This window comes from Leuresthes tenuis, unplaced genomic scaffold (assembly GCF_036924035.1).
Source record: "Leuresthes tenuis unplaced genomic scaffold, fLeuTen1.0.hap1 SCAF_12, whole genome shotgun sequence".
In the NCBI taxonomy this organism is placed as follows: Eukaryota; Metazoa; Chordata; class Actinopteri; order Atheriniformes; family Atherinopsidae; genus Leuresthes; species Leuresthes tenuis.
In genome coordinates this window covers 34,249,250-34,265,075 of record NW_027325366.1, presented here as the reverse complement: position 1 = coordinate 34,265,075, position 15,826 = coordinate 34,249,250, and the positions used below count along the sequence as shown (strand labels likewise).

General features: G+C 48.4%; 3 protein-coding genes across 3 annotated transcripts in view; 1 reads left to right on the top strand and 2 right to left on the bottom strand.

Moving 5' to 3' along the window:
* Window positions 1–3,487, bottom strand: part of ttn.2 (titin, tandem duplicate 2) — a 196,714-nt gene extending 193,227 nt beyond the window's left edge. The window contains exons 1-2 of the mRNA XM_072397655.1: window positions 3,280–3,487; window positions 77–180 (exon numbers count right to left, since the gene is read on the bottom strand). Of these exons, the coding sequence (XP_072253756.1) occupies window positions 77–167 (91 nt within the window). The 5' untranslated portion in view covers window positions 168–180; window positions 3,280–3,487. The remainder of the gene's footprint in view (window positions 1–76; window positions 181–3,279) is intronic.
* LOC140319808 (uncharacterized) overlaps window positions 1–15,826 on the top strand; it is a 481,384-nt gene that overhangs the window by 219,050 nt on the left and 246,508 nt on the right. The gene's annotated exons all lie outside the window — the stretch shown is intronic.
* LOC140320016 (uncharacterized) lies at window positions 6,031–7,791 on the bottom strand. The gene is made up of 2 exons (XM_072397776.1): window positions 7,401–7,791; window positions 6,031–6,304 (listed from the first exon to the last, which is right to left on the bottom strand). Exons 1-2 carry the CDS (start codon window positions 7,766–7,768, stop codon window positions 6,034–6,036), a joined length of 639 nt encoding a protein of 212 aa, XP_072253877.1. The 5' UTR covers window positions 7,769–7,791; the 3' UTR covers window positions 6,031–6,033.

The following is a 15,826-nucleotide window of genomic DNA, read 5'->3' as shown; positions in this document are numbered from 1 at the left end:
GTCTAACTAAAGTTAAACAAACTGAGTTATTCTAGATGCTGTTTCACAGTCTGAGAGTAGCAGGCCAGCTTCTTACCACTAACTTGAGCCTCGAACGTCGCAGCACTACCCTCTAGTGCCACGACGCTCTGCAGCGGCTGCGTGAACGTCGGCGCCTGTGTAGACATGTTGGTCGGCACCCTGAAACACAGAAGAAGAGATTCAGCCTCAGCTTTAACACAGCGAGGTCATCCAAAGATGGAGGTGAACAATAAAGAATGAGAATCACCAGCAAACTCCACTCAGTTTAAACTGTAAAACACAAACTCAGATCCAGCATCTTTTATGATTACTAAAGGCAGGTTCACTCTGTTTATTGATTCTGTCTGAACTGAGGTCCCAGTCAGAGCCACAGAGGCTGTGGTGATCAGGAAACTCTTAATCCGGCACAACAACAGACAGAAGGTTCCTCCTTGTTCCTTCAGCTGGTGAAAGCTGACATTTATTCAAAAGATCATCTTCAAAATAAGTTCATGAGTAAACAAACAGGTCCAGCAGGTCTATTGCTGATGTTTCAGAGTCGAGGAGAATGATCAGGACGTTCTTCACCTGAAGAAGAAATGCAGCTTCATGTTGAGCTGGGATGAGGAGGAACTTTCAATGAACTCAACATACTTCCTGCTGTCTCATCAGCTTCATTTCATCTGTTAACAAACTTTTTACATTTCACACCTGCGAGACAGTGAATCTTTTCCTTCTCCTGTTCATGCTTTAATGATATTCTGCTCTGCAGAGGCAGAAATATGCAGATCCCTTCCAGTCTTTCTCTGAGGAACTTTGTTTTAAACTCAAACCGGAGCTCCTCTGAACATCTTTGCTGCTCAGACTGTCATGGAGGCTGCTTCAGGACCAGAGTTTGGCAATAACTTACTTTGGTAATATATTACCAAACTAAACCAAGTTAATGAGACTAAACAGGAAATGTCTTAGCTTCATGCTGTCTTTAACTAAATAAAAGTCTTGTTTTGAATCATTGGTTGTTGAAGAAGTGTCACCAGACACCCCATTTGGCCCTGAGGGGGCATTGGTGAGTGGGGCCAGTAGCATCATCGCGTCTCTTCACAAACAAACAGTTTATCCTGTATTCTGACCCTGAGACATGCAGCGTCTGGACCCCACAGAGAGGCCCCTCAGTGGGGCCCTGGGGCGTCCCGCAGGGTCCATGTTTCTCTCTGATAGCCGACCTGCTGACAGCAACACTCTGCTGGGGTTATTTTGGGAGCTCTGTCCCTGGAGGGGCTCCAGGCTCTGGCTGATAACCCACCACCCGATCCGCCTCAGGGCTCAGAGCAGATTAAAGCACCTGTTAGACCCGAGGACTCGGTTCTGATTCGGATTCTAACTTCAGACTTTGGGTTTCAGCTGGTTTACATCTTAAGATCGGGATTTGTTTTTATTTACATGAACATTAAACCTCAGCGGTGCCCCCTGCTGCCCGGACCCCTGCACTGCAGGCACAATGAAACGCCCCCCCCCAGAATAAACCCAAAACTCACAGCTTTGTGACACACATGAAAGCATTCATCACAGGTGGATCCTCCATAAAAATGACAAACAGCGGAGCAGCTGAGGAAACCAGTGATGTCATCTGAAAGAACATGTGACCCGATGGTGGCGCTGCGGCTGATAAAGACCCGTTTGATTAACCTGACCCATGTGGCCCAGAGTGGACCGGCCTGGGTTGGAGTAACCCAAACCCGGTCCTTTCTGATGAGACTAAACCGGTCTGACACCAGTTGGCCTAATCTGTCCTGAAATGGTCCAGTTTGGCATGGATTCATCCAGAATGGCCTAAAAGCTGTTCTCTCATTGGTTCTGGTTGACTCTCAGTGACCCAGCTTGTGTCTGCAGGTTCTGGACTGACCTGACTGGCTCTGATTGGCCCGGAATCGGCCTTTGATTTGAGTGTTTATTTGGACGTTTACTGGTTCATTCTGGATGTTTTAACCCATCCTGGATCTGACTGGACCTGCACAGGCCTGATCCAGATGGCACCGGTCCACTCTGACTGGCCATGGCCCAGCAGGTCCAGGCCCAGGTCTCGATCCGGGCCCAGACAGGAAAAAGTAGATTTCTTTTTATATCAAATAACTTTAAAAATGTTCAAGATCAACAACAACTTGCAGAGAAACCTGAAGAATCTGGTTAATACCACCTTAAACTGTAATACCACCTTAAACTGTAATACCACCTTAAACTGTAATACCACCTTAAACTGTTCCCAGCCAGACAGCTTCTACTTCTAAGTGAAAACAAAGTCCAAACTGCATCATCATCAGGACTCACAAGAACCAGAACCAGAACCTGGACCTTTCCTCCGCTGGTTTTACTCTTTTCTCGACTTCTCTTTATTGGTCTGTTTGGGTCAGAACCAGAACCAGAACCAGCGTGTTTGAAGCTGCTCGGCTGGGATCAGAACCAGGAGCAGATCTGGTTCCAACTGATCCGAACACTCATCATGTCGGAGCGGATCGGAGACGAGGCAACGGGTTTCAAACAGGCCGGAGGAAGAACTTTAAGTACCGGCTGAGGTTGTGTTCACTGTCCTGAAGCTCAGGTGGAAATCAGAGTTTTTATCACAAACCAATGAAATTACGCCTAAAGTTTAAATAACCTTTGTCAGCAGTTTTATTCTCGCTGTTAGAACATTTCTGTAGTCTGCTGCAGGAATAACTCTGAATGAGACAGAAACCAGAAACCTGACCGGCTGAACCTGCTTCTGGGTCAGTTTCTGCTGAACGCCACGATGAGTTGGACTGAATGTTCTGTCTGAAAAACCCTGTCAGCTCTGAGCTGCCCCCCATCCTTAAAGGAAACTTTCCTCCTAAAAGTTAAAGCTTCTGGTTGAAGCTGCAGCCAATAAACGATGATCCCTAAAAATAATCACCCAGCTGCCCCCCCCCAAACTGAGGTGCTGCTGCTGTCAATCACCCTGCCCAGAGCTCTGAGGAGGGGGGCAGTTAGCTAACACAGGACACTAAAAATAGCCCCCCGACCCCGCCACACCTCAGTTTGATTGACAGCCACCATGTGGGGCACATAGCTGGAGAACTGATAGCCCCGCTGCTGATTCCCTTAAAAAGCCATCAGGGTCCAGGATGCTCTCAGCAGCTATTCTGGGACGCCTGCTCTCACCTTCAGCAGGAAGCCTTCAGCCGGCGCCGCTCACCTAAAAGTGCCCAAAACACCAGGGGAGTCCTCTGCCTGCCCCCCGAGGAAAACTTCACACACTTCACTTACTTGTCTGCACAAGGATGCCTGGTGAGCCCAGAAGAGGGCTGTCTGAAGGAAATCTAAAATCTTTATCCAGAAAACGGGTCAGAAAATCCAGATGAGACCAGCTGAGCCGCGTAGGAACCCCTCAGACAAAAACAAAACTACAGGCGGTGCCGTGTAGTTCTGTTTCTCCTTCTGACAGCAGTTCCTCCAGCCGAGGCGTCCAGGCCGGGAACGCTGACTCTGCTCAGAGCTGCAGGCCAGCCGGCAGGGCTCTTTATACCGCTGTGACATCACACAGGGCGGTCCCTGTGATTGGTGGGTCCTCAGCAGCGCTGCAAGGCATCATGGGAGGATGGGGACACTTTTATACAACCCGTCAGCTGCTGCAGCGAAGTCAAAGTCCACTGCTTCTGTTAGTCGCTGAAGAACTGATCGATCACCTCCTTCTGACTCAGTCCTGCAGCAGAGAGCGATCTGAGCGGTTTGGAGAAGCAGGAGTTCTGATGGCGCTGCTCAGGCCGGGTCCACAGAGGCGCTGGTCTTCCTGCTCCTTTACACTGAAACTCCTCCAGGTTCCCTGAATGCTTTAATGATATTCTGCTCTGCAGAGGCAGAAATATGCAGATCCCTTCCAGTCTTTCTCTGAGGAACATGGTTTTAAACTCAAACTGGAGCTCCTCTGGAGGCTGATTTAGGACCAGATCAGGGTTAAAATCACATGTTTTAAACTACTTTGTTGTTACTTAAATTGACACCTCCTGGACATTAAACCAATTCCAACCTTTTCTGGAATGTGTTTCAGGTCTTAAATGAAAAAATGGATGTTTGCCAGCAGAGATGATGAGATAAAAGGTGAATATGTTGAGTTAAATCTGTCTGCAGTGAAATTAAATCCCTTTTCTGTGATGAGGAAGCAGGAAACATGGCGGCTTCATGCTGCCTGCAGCCAGATAAAAGTTTAACTGTTATCCTTTAAATAAAGGCAGCTGCAGGAATATGAACATTTAATATTTCAACACTTTTAAGCCTTATTGATTGATGAACACACAAACTTTGATATTTAAATGTGTGTTTGGCTCAGTTTCAGCTGCGGTTATGCTTCCATATCTGGATGTAATAAATCAAACTTTGGTGGAATTATTGGTCTAAATTATAGAAACAATTAAACTATAAGAATAAACTATCTTAATTCAACTAAATCATGGTAACATATCGACAACAAGAATAAAGTGCATGAGAAGCCTTTAAATATTATTTAAAACTATAAGACTGTCAACACGAAGCATTCATTTCCTCTTTAAGACTTTGCAGTTTTTCTTCTTTATAATTTTACTTTTACGTCACATCCTGATTAAAACGCGCTTTTCCTTTAAACGGCTCTGAGATTATGGGCTGTTAAATAGTTCAGGTTACCTCTCTGATTCTAAACTGATTCTTACCTGTGCTTTCACAGGAGCGGCAGCTCTTCATCGTCACACCTTTGGTGACGCAGCTGGTTTTCTTGCATACGTCATTTCCGGTGATGTTTAACGGTCATTTTAATCGGTTTTACGGTTATTCTGAAGTCTTTGCGGGTTGCTGCAGTGGAAAGTGGCTCCACCGAACAATAAAAAGGGTTCCAGCTGTTTTCCACATGTTCTTGTTCTTTTATTTGGGACTCAGGTGTGTCCTGTCCGTTGAACACGTGTTCAGATGTTCGGACAGCAACGAAACGTTTCGGTTTTCACCAGATTCTTATCAAACAAAACATGACCCGAACGGTTCCAGAACACTTTTACTGAGCTAAAACAGTCACAAGAAGCGGATCCAGTTGGTGGTTCTGAACAATAGTTTGTAATCCTGAAGAATCCGTAAAGAAATGACAGAAAGCTTGTCTGAGAGGGTTCAGGCTTCATGTTCTGCATTTAAATTCCACTTTGAATAAACAGCAGCTGAATCAGGGATTATTTTCCACTCAATGTGACTTTATTCCACAAAGATATTCAGGTAAAGTCAAATAAAGTAGCTCACAAAGCTGTGATTTAACAGGGTTAACTTTGTTAGACACATTTAAATCAGGTTAAAGTATCTGTCAGAGAGAAAAATCACGATTAAAAGATGGAAACGGGATCAGGCTCGGTCCAGTTCTACAGGATCGGGCTCGGTCCAGTTCAACAGGATCAGGCTCGGTCCAGTTCTACGGGATCAGGCTCGGTCCAGTTCTACAGGATCAGGCTCGGTCCAGTTCAACAGGATCGGGCTCGGTCCAGTTCAACAGGATCGGGCTCGGTCCAGTTCTACAGGATCGGGCTCGGTCCAGTTCTACAGGATCAGGCTCGGTCCAGTTCTACAGGATCAGGCTCGGTCCAGTTCTATCATCATAAACACTGTGGACGACTGAAACTGCCAGAATTAATACAAAAATATAGAAAAAGACCAATAAATGAGTCAAAAATGCAACTGAAATCAGATAAACTGATGTTATCATTTATGTACAAAATCTGACTTTTTCAACATCTAATTCCAGGTTAATTATTGTTCTCGAGCATTTCTATATTTCCATTTTGTATCTATTTGTTTTATTTTCCCTACTTAGTCTAATTTATGTCATATGTAAATTAAACAAAGTAATAATTAGGCTTAAACTTAGATGCATTTTACTGGTAAATTATGGCATGAATGAGTTTTTCTTCTTATTTTAGTTGCATTTTTGACCTTTTGACTGTATATTTTTGCATTTATTTCAGATCATGGCTGCCTCTTCCCTCACATCGCAGAACACGGGGCCGTTGGCGGTCAGAGAAGCAGCAGGTAGAGCAGCCACAGCAGAACACACAGAGTCCCAAACCAGCTGTGAAAGTCCACACTGATGATGTCACACACTTCGGCCACCAGCCACCTATCCCCGCTGCTGCTGTTGGCCGCCGCCGGCTGCGGGTCGTGACGGGAGGCGTCACTCAGACCGCCCTCTGGGTCCGCCGCCTCGGGGGGGAACAGGAAGCTCTTCCTTTGGTCGCGGCTCGGTGCCAGACAGGTGGTGCTGGCTGACACCTCTCCATCCTTTAACCTGGAGTGACCATGATGACAGCAGGTCAGACGCCTCGCTCTGAGCACCTGATCACCTGACCAGATGTGCAGGGTTACAGATGTGGGTGGTGTTTAAAACTCGCTGCCTTTGATCAGTTAGAATGATATCAAACTACAACACATGTGGCTTCTTATCATTAAATTATCATTAAAATTCTCTCCAACCATGAAACAACACGTTTGGACCGAGCTGACTGGATCTACTGAGTGAACAGCATCCAGGAGTGGAGGCTAACTGCAGAACAGCGCCGCCCTGCTGGCAGCAGCTCTGAACAGACTGAGTCTTCAGATTTTCTACTGAACATTTTTAGTGATGTCATTAGCTGAAACCTCACCCCAACCCACTGATGGAGCCGTCTGAAGGTTTCTACCACACCTTCCTCCCTGCTGCACCTCAGCTTTTATCCACCTGTAACAACAGCTGATCCTTGGTAATGATTAACACGGCAGGGGCATAATTTACCTTCAGGGTTAATCCCAAAACGGGATGAAAGGGATTTCTGTGGTGAAGTCCTACCAGCAGATCAGTTCATATGGGTTTGACTTTGACAGAAAATACTTTGTGTGGTTTTAATTTGGAGCATCAGGGAAGAGTTCTGATGGGCCTGTGGAGCCAAGCTCAGTTTAATAAGAACAGATATAGGCGGCTAAGATCAGAAATGTGGGAGAAGTCTGGTTTAAACACATGTTGGCGACCTGAGAGGGAGTTGGTCAGTAAAGACAGGCTAAACGACAAAGAGCCTTTATGTTCTTTCATCAGCTCGTCTGTGTCCGGATCCGTCTACTTCCTGACATTATGGACCAACAGTTTGAAGAGTTTCTGTAACTAGCTGAACTGACAGTGATCAGCGTGAACCAGGCGTTAGTTTTCAGGTTAATCTCTGCTGTTATCCTGCAGGGTTCAGGTCTGATTAATGTTAGGAGTGAAGAGCATGAGTAAGATAAGTATAAGGGAGTCTTAATGGCAGGTGTGGAAATGATCCCAGTACAGACATGTGGTAAAGCAGCTGTGAAATGACCTGTGCAGTTAATTTCATGCCTGTGTGTCACCATGAAGCTGGTTGTATGCTACCCACCAGGTGAGCCTGGGCTCGGGGTGTCCCATCACCTCCACCTCTAGCGTCACTGGAGAGCCCTCCATGACGGTGGCTTGAGACAGGGGCCTGGTGAAGCAGGGGGGGCCCGGTCGAGAGGGTTTTCCCTGAGGAAGAGGCTCTGCCTGGGCCAGGGGAGGAGGAGGAAGGGGGGGCCCCTGGATCTGAGGCGTGAGCCTGATCTCCTCACGGATGGCCGTGGGCAGACATATGTCAGGGTCTTGGTTTGGAGTTAGTAGATGAGGTGAAGAGGAAGGTGTGACATGCGGGTTAGACTGCTGAGCCGGGGCTTGGGTCAGGGCCTCAGGCTGAGGAGGAGCAGCAGACTGGGCAGGGCTGCCGGTTCTCATGCCAGGACCATGCACACGCTGCTGGGCACAGGTCAGGGATCTGGGGAGAGGTTGGACTGTCTGGGGGCCTGTGAATCTGCTGCTGATACTGATGTTGGAGTGGCCCTCAGGTGGATCTCTGCTGTCCTGCTCGAAGGACCCGCCAGGCTGTGAGCCCTCTGCAGGAAAGGACTGGCAGCACACAGTCTGCTGGGTGAGAGTGGTGGCTGTAGTAAGGCTGCTGCCTCTGGGTGTGGAGGCTGTGTCCTTCCTGGCTTTGGAGGTGGGCACATCCTGGTCCAGGCCTTTCCTGGAACTTGTAGAAGATTGTGGAAGTTTGATTTCTTGTGGAGATGTACTTGTTTGGGGGATGGTTGTACAGGGCTTGGAAGGATCGGTTCCCCATGCTTGGCTGGTGTTTTTATGGAGGATGGCATCTATTAGTTTGGGACTCTCTGCAAACTCTTTGGGCTTGGGGACCGGATCAATCCTGGGCTTGGTTCCTCTCAGGGATGAAGAGCTTTCTTGAGCCGGGTGGTTTCTGTCCTGTGGCCCAGTGCAGAGACCGCCCGAACTGTTCCTTTGAGGCGAGGCTTCTCTTAAGTTTTGGATCGAGGTGATGTCCTGATGGAGCAACTGTGTCCAACTGATGTTTTCAGAAATGACAGTTTGGCTTTGAGGGTAATCGAAGGTGCATTTGTGGAGCTCAACATCTGCTACAGGGGTGTTGGAGCTGTGGGGGTCTGGGGTTGGACCTTTGGCCTGGGGAGTCGGGGCATTTTGGGTAAGGGAAGGGCTCTCTGGGATGTCTTTGGTGTCTGTGGTGCTGCTCTGGTGGACTGGGTTAGAGCCACAAGGTTTTCTTGATTCAGAGTTATTTAGGGAGAGGTCAGCACCCCGGGGGAAGTTGTTGGTCTCTGTGGTTCTCAGGATGGTGCACAGAGTGCTGGTGAAGAGTCTTGGACTGGAACTGGATTCTGATCTGAACCTTTAGCACAGAACAGAAACAGCATCTTACATCTGGAGGGCGGGATAACGTTAAAATGTGTTGGAGCTGCCTGCCTCATACCGACCTGGTGCCTCTGTGAAGACTGATGGAAGGCGTTGGACAACCCTCTCTCTGGGTGGACTCGTGCTTCTGTGGGATGGCACCAGTAGCAGCACAAGTTCCAGCCTTTTCTGCCTGGGCTTGGTCCTGGTGGCTGTACTGGCTGATGTGGATGCTGTGGGAACTGAAACAGAAGTTCTCCTCGACATCTGACTGGAACATGTTGGACTCCGGCGTCTCTGCCAGCGGTGGCAGGGAAATGTCATCCGGTGAAACACACTCATATTCATCGTTGGACAGAGAGTCCTCCGTCATGGCCTCCTGTTGTTGGAACTCCGCCTCTGTTGATGCATTCTGGGTAAAAACCAGCGTGTTAGCCCGATGAGCTGCTTGTATGCAACATTACCAAACTTACTGAACATAGTTAAGTGTTCGGGCAAAAGTACAGGACAGGACACCATTTATTCTAAATAAATAGCGTGAAATAACACAAAAGTATTTTTAAAAAGTATGGTAACAATACGCCAAATGCCTTCCAGAGCAATAACTACGCAGAGACCAGGCTGCTTGATTGTGTTGTTCACTACATCTGGAGCTGTGTTGAAAGGTGATTCCTGCAGGTGCATCTTATTTACAACATGTCTGGACACAAATCTCATCGGATCTCTGAGGGAAAACAGAACTCAATATCTGATTTGCCTGCAGTGTGAACAAAGGGAAATTTGGAGAAGATTCTTTGTAAATCCTTTCGAGGCGGTTCGAATCGAGACTTTAGGACATGCAGCGGAGTATCATCAGCATAGAGAAGGACTGCTGTGTTTGTTAAAGATGTGGTCTAAAGTAGTAAATAAAGGAAGTGATGCTTTATGGGTAATTTTAGTAACCTGTGGTGGTATTATGTTGGATCCACAGGAAGCGGAAGCTGCCTTTTCTTGCATCTCCTTCTTCTGAAACTCTTTCTGGATGTCAGAGAACGATGGACCGATGACCGATGGAGAGGGTCTGGCCTGAGGCTCAGTGGCGGCGAGCTGTGATTGGCTGTGAACGGCGTGGAGCTTTCGGTCGGCCTCCACGGGGGAGCAGGAGATGCTGAGGGTGTGGCTGGAGAAGTAGGAGGTGAACAGCTCACTTTGTGTCTGTCTGGGCCTGAGGGAGAAACAATGGTGTCATCTCAACAGCTTCTTAATAACAGCAGTGAAAATAATAGGAATAGTGAGTGAATTCACCTTTTATTAAGGTTTAAAAGTGGACAGAGCAGGAAGAAAAAACTGTAAAACAGTTACAACTTAAAGATAAGACAGGAAATGAACAACAGGGACTAAAAGTAAAATATCAGAGACTAAATCAGTAAATAAAAGACGAGGTCACATGCAAATCTACAAAAATGGGTTTTAAGAAACAATTTGAAATAATTTACTGATGATTGGGTTTGGGTTAACCCCAACCATCCCTCAGCACCAGGTCCATTAAAGGTAAAGTGTTAAAATCAAACCTAAAACAGTCAGGAAGCCTGTGCAGGGCACTCAGGTTTGGGCTGAGGCGTCTGTTAGAACCAGGAAGAGGCCCAGATGCTGCTTTCTGCACCAGACGGGAGAATAAACCAGGCTGGAGAACATGAATACGTAGGCAACCTTTTCAAAATCTGGGGGGGAGCAGCAGTTTGATTTCAGACAACTTTTTAATGAAGTCTGGCTCAAAGTGGACACTTTGAGTTTCACCAGGATTATTTAGATTTAGACTTATTGTTGGAACCGACTCTGGGGTCTCAGTGGAAGGTATATCTGTGTGTCGTCCACATATCGATGAAGAGTCGGGACGCATGATGGCTCTGAAGCCGTGACTAAAGGGTTCAAGACATCATCCTGACAGTCTGTGATGCAGTTTCTGAGTTAGGTTTTGAGTTTCTGGTGTTTTTATCCAGACATGAAGCCAGAAAAACTCAGACCGTCCTGAGAGATGAACCAGAGGAGACGTCACATGACTTACCTGCTCTCTGATTGGACTTCCTGTCTGTCCGTTTCCTGACTGGAACCCTTCCGTAACGGTGGCTTCCGATTGGCTGCAGCCTGCCTCCTCACAGGAGCCTCCTTCCCATCATACTCGGCGGTCAGTTCGGGGGTGTGGCCCGTTTCTTTCAGTTCATGCTGGAAACACAAGGATGATCATCTGAGCATATGAAGCACAAATAAAGGATTTATTCGTGTTTCCTGTGTTTATTTGAACCATGTCAGCTGTTTCCTGTGTGCTGCAGTTATCCTGCTCTTTCTTCTTTTTCATCTTCCTCTTTTCCTTCATCTTCTTCTTGTCTTCCATCTCTTTTATCTCCTTCTCTTCGTCATTCTGCTTCAGATTCTCCAGCTGAAACACCACAGGGATGTTAAAGAACGACCCAGCAGGAGTAACAGGTCCACACTGACCCCGTCTCATCAGAGCATGAAGCAGAAACATTTCCAGCACAATTTGTTTGAGGCACCTTCAGTTTGGCCTCCAGCTCCATCAGACCGTCGCTCAGCTGCCTGATGGACTCCACCATCTCCGAGTGTTTACTGACCATCTTCTCAATGTAGCGCCGTCCCTCCTCCACCCCTAGAGCACAGTTTCTTTAATTCAGACTCTTTTCAGTCATTTCCACTCTGTGTTGGAAATCTTACAATTATGGTGCAAACTTTTGAAATCTTGATAATTTCCCTCGAGAGACAGATTGAACGAGTAAAACAATTGACTTTAAAGTTAATATTTGGTTCCTTGTCATTAAATCATTTAACATCTTAAATTAAATCTAAGCAGATTAGAAGAGAAACAAATGTAAGTGTTAATGAGTTGAAGAGGAGAAAAGGAAAAGGAGGAGAAAGTTTAAAGCATTTCTTCCTTTAATCATCAGGGGAAATGTGAGATCTCTGGTGGATAAAATGGACGAGCTTAGAGCCCTGATGAGGACACAGCAGGAATATCAGGCAGAGACCTGGCTGCAGGAACAGCTCTAACAGCTCTCTGCTCAGCTTTAAGACTATCCGGGCAGACAGAGACTGCAGACAGAGCGCTAACAGTAAAGGAGGAGGATCACAGAGCTGGTTAACAGCAGATGGTGGAATCCTGGACCTGGCTGCAGGAACAGCTCTAACAGCTCCCTGCTCAGCTTTAAGACTATCCGGGCAGACAGAGACTGCAGACAGAGCGCTAACAGTAAAGGAGGAGGATCACAGAGCTGGTTAACAGCAGATGGTGGAATCCTGGACCTGGCTGCAGGAACAACTCTAACAGCTCTCTGCTCAGCTTTAAGACTATCCGGGCAGACAGAGACTGCAGACAGAGCGCTAACAGTAAAGGAGGAGGATCACAGAGCTGGTTAACAACAGATGGTGGAATCCTGGACCTGGCTGCAGGAACAGCTCTAACAGCTCTCTGCTCAGCTTTAAGACTATCCGGGCAGACAGAGACTGCAGACAGAGCGCTAACAGTAAAGGAGGAGGATCACAGAGCTGGTTAACAACAGATGGTGGAATCCTGGAGCGTCTCTGCAGCCCAGATGTTGAACTGCTGGCTGTGAGTTTCTGTCCATGTTGTCTGCTGAGAGTTCACCCGAGTTACCTGCTGACGCTGTGTGTGACATCATCAGCTGAGTTGTTGCTAGGCTACAGAAACAGCAGCCCAACCCCTCCCAATCTCCAGCTCAAACTACATCAAACTAATGACAATGCATCCAGTTTTGGGCTGAGGTCCCTTCTTTATCCCCTCCCTTACTGACCCAGATCTTCTCTGCACTTCAGCCTCAGTTAAAGCTTGAGCTTGAAAAAGAGGCTGGAGGTGAATCGAGCTGCAGGATAGCAGCCAGCATGCTGCTGTTCCCTTTGTGTCACGGCACTGAAAACAAAGGTTTGCTGAACAGGTGTGAGTTTGAGACGCTGGTGAGGAGCCGGTTTTTGCCCACCGTGCAGCCGGACAGCCAGCTCTGTGATCTGACTGATCCTCTCCTCCTGCTGGGGAACCGTGGGCCACATGAACTTCTCAAACTGGCGGTAGAGGACGGAGACGGCCTCCGTGCTGCGACACTCCAGGGAAAACGTCCCGACCCGGGCGATGGTGGCGCTCGCCTCCTCGCACCAGAACTGATACTGTGGATGCAGAGCAACAAGTGAGTCACTGACCGACAGGTGGACACAGAGCCACATCCCGGCAGCCATACCTCCTCCATGGCCTGCTGCAGCCTGCAGGTCATGTCCAGCGTTTTCTGGTGTTCGCAGACGCTTCGCTCAAACTCCCCCATCTGTCTGTGCAGCTCGTTGGCGGCGTCCTCCACCTGCCGGGCCACGCCCCCGTCCTTCACCTCCAGGCCCAGCCGGGCCGTCACACCGTGAACTCGCTTCCTGAGAGCCTGCGGGTCCACACAGCAGGACAGACCCCCCCAGGGTATGATTAGAACTGCACCGCTCCAGAGGGGTCAGCTGACCACAGACCCCCCCCAGGGTATGATTAGAACTGAACCGCTCCAGAGGGGTCAGCTGACCACAGACCCCCCCCCAGGTTATGATTAGAACTGAACCGCTCCAGTTTAAACCCAAAGACAGGAGCCCAGAGGGGTCAGCTGACCACAGACCCCCCCCCAGGTTATGATTAGAACTGAACCGCTCCAGAGGGGTCAGCTGACCACAGACCCCCCCCAGGTTATGATTAGAACTGAACCGCTCCAGTTTAAACCCAAAGACAGGAGCCCAGAGGGGTCAGCTGACCACAGACCCCCCCCCAGGTTATGATTAGAACTGAACCGCTCCAGTTTAAACCCAAAGACAGGAGCCCAGAGGGGTCAGCTGACCACAGACCCCCCCCAGGGTATGATTAGAACTGAACCGCTCCAGAGGGGTCAGCTGACCACAGACCCCCCCAGGGTATGATTAGAACTGAACCGCTCCAGAGGGGTCAGCTGACCACAGACCCCCCCCAGGTTATGATTAGAACTGAACCGCTCCAGTTTAAACCCAAAGACAGGAGCCCAGAGGGGTCAGCTGACCACAGACCCCCCCCCCAGGTTATGATTAGAACTGAACCGCTCCAGAGGGGTCAGCTGACCACAGACCCCCCCCCAGGTTATGATTAGAACTGAACCGCTCCAGTTTAAACCCAAAGACAGGAGCCCAGAGGGGTCAGCTGACCCGGTAAAGCTGCTGTTACTGCCTCAGGTGTATCCAGATGAACCAGACCTGCAGGGATGAACTGGGGGGGGGCGGACGTACCTGCAGCTTCTCCTCGTACAGCACTGGGGGGGGCGGACGTACCTGCAGCTTCTCCTCGTACAGCTCCACCTGCTGCAGCTGGTTCCGGACGGCCTTCATGTTCCTGGTTCTGTCGTTTCGCTTCAGGTAGTTGAACTTTGTGTTGCTGAAGCGCCTCTTCAGCTCCTTAAAAGAGCTGTGAAGCTGAAAGATGAAGAGACAGAAAGTTCAGACCTCACAGTTTGAGCTTCTTAAGCCCAGCGGTCGGTCCTTTAGTCAAACATCTCAAAGAGTCCTACCAACAGAATGTGAAACTGTTTAATCTCAGCTCCATTAACTTATACTTTGATTCAGAGTATTTAGGGAAAAAGTATAATTATTCAGACCCATATTTACTGAAGCCATCATGGAAAGGATCTCTGCTGAAATCTCTGTGAATAAAGACAGATAATTCCTTATTTAGAGGCTCTAAGCCCCGTTCAGTTATATGAAGTTATCTAAATATCTTCTGAAGGACTTTCACCAAACTGTTCTCAGTGAGCAGATGAAGGCATTTCATGCAGAAATAAGGGTTAAAAACACCGGAGTTCCCCTTTAACAGGGATCAAACCACCGCTCTGCCTCCGGAGCATTTAACAGTAAACCCCAGTTTATCTTCATTAGTCACTGCGGTCGGGATGGTTCTGAAGCAGCAACATCTGGATGAAGCTTACAGAGGCTGAAGCCCACCGACTGTGAGGAAGTCTGGTTCAGCTGCTCAGGAACAGCCATCAGAAGGGTTCTGATCCTGAGCCTTTGTACTGTTATATCTGGTCCGAACCAGGGTTCTGGGTTCTGGTCAGAACCATTGGAACAGGGTTCTGGGTTCTGGTCAGAACCATTAGAACAGGGTTCTGGTCCGAACCATTGGAACAGGGTTCTGGGTTCTGGTCAGAACCACTGGAACAGGGTTCTGGTCTGAACCATTAGAACAGGGTTCTGGTCCGAACCATTGGAACAGGGTTCTGGGTTCTGGTCAGAACCATTGGAACAGGGTTCTGGGTTCTGGTCAGAACCATTAGAACAGGGTTCTGGTCAGAACCATCGGAACAGGGTTCTGGTCAGAACCATTGGAACAGGGTTCTGGGTTCTGGTCCGAACCATTGGAACAGGGTTCTGGTCAGAACCATTAGAACAGGGTTCTGGGTTCTGGTCAGAACCATTAGAACAGGGTTCTGGGTTCTGGTCCGATCCATCAGAGCAGGGTTCTGGTTGTTGTTGATCCAGCTGCTCCCAGAGGGAGCTTTGATGGTTATTTTTAGAGCAGCAGGACATTTCTGCCTCGGATGGACGGTGTCGGGTGGCAGATCTGTCAGCTGAGGGCAGCTGAGCCAGGCGGCTGCCTCCGTCTGAACACACTGAAAGCAGCGGCCCGGCGGGTCGCACCGGTCTCCCGACTGAGGAAGAGGAGGGGGTGAGGCCGGGGAAACCCAGGATGAGTAAGAGGAAGAAGCTCTAAAATAACAAAGGTCACATTCATCAGCAGAATGAGTCATGAGGGACAGTGACTTCACCTGCAGTACCTCAAAGGAACACCAGGAGCTCAGACCAGAACTATTCAAGGTTCTGATGAGACGGCCATCAGGAGCTCCAAAGCACCATGAAGCCCACATTAAACAACCATAAAGTACATCAAAGAAATGAGACAAAACTTTTCCAGAGGACCATAAAGTGAAAAAAGAATCCCAGAGGACCACAAAGTGAAAAAAGAATCCCAGAGGACCATAAAGAATCCCAGAGGACCATAAAGAATCCCAGAGGACCATAAAGAATCCCAGAGGACCA

What these genes read in the sequence shown, in the direction of transcription:
- LOC140320016 (XM_072397776.1), bottom strand. Translation starts at nt 7,768, where the DNA reads ATGAGAACCGGCAGCCCTGCCCAGTCTGCTGCTCCTCCTCAGCCTGAG. An exon ending in CCCGAGCCCAGGCTCACCTG is followed by an intron (nt 6,305 to 7,400) that starts GTGGGTAGCATA and finishes TGGTCACTCCAG; the next exon opens with GTTAAAGGATGGAGAGGTGT.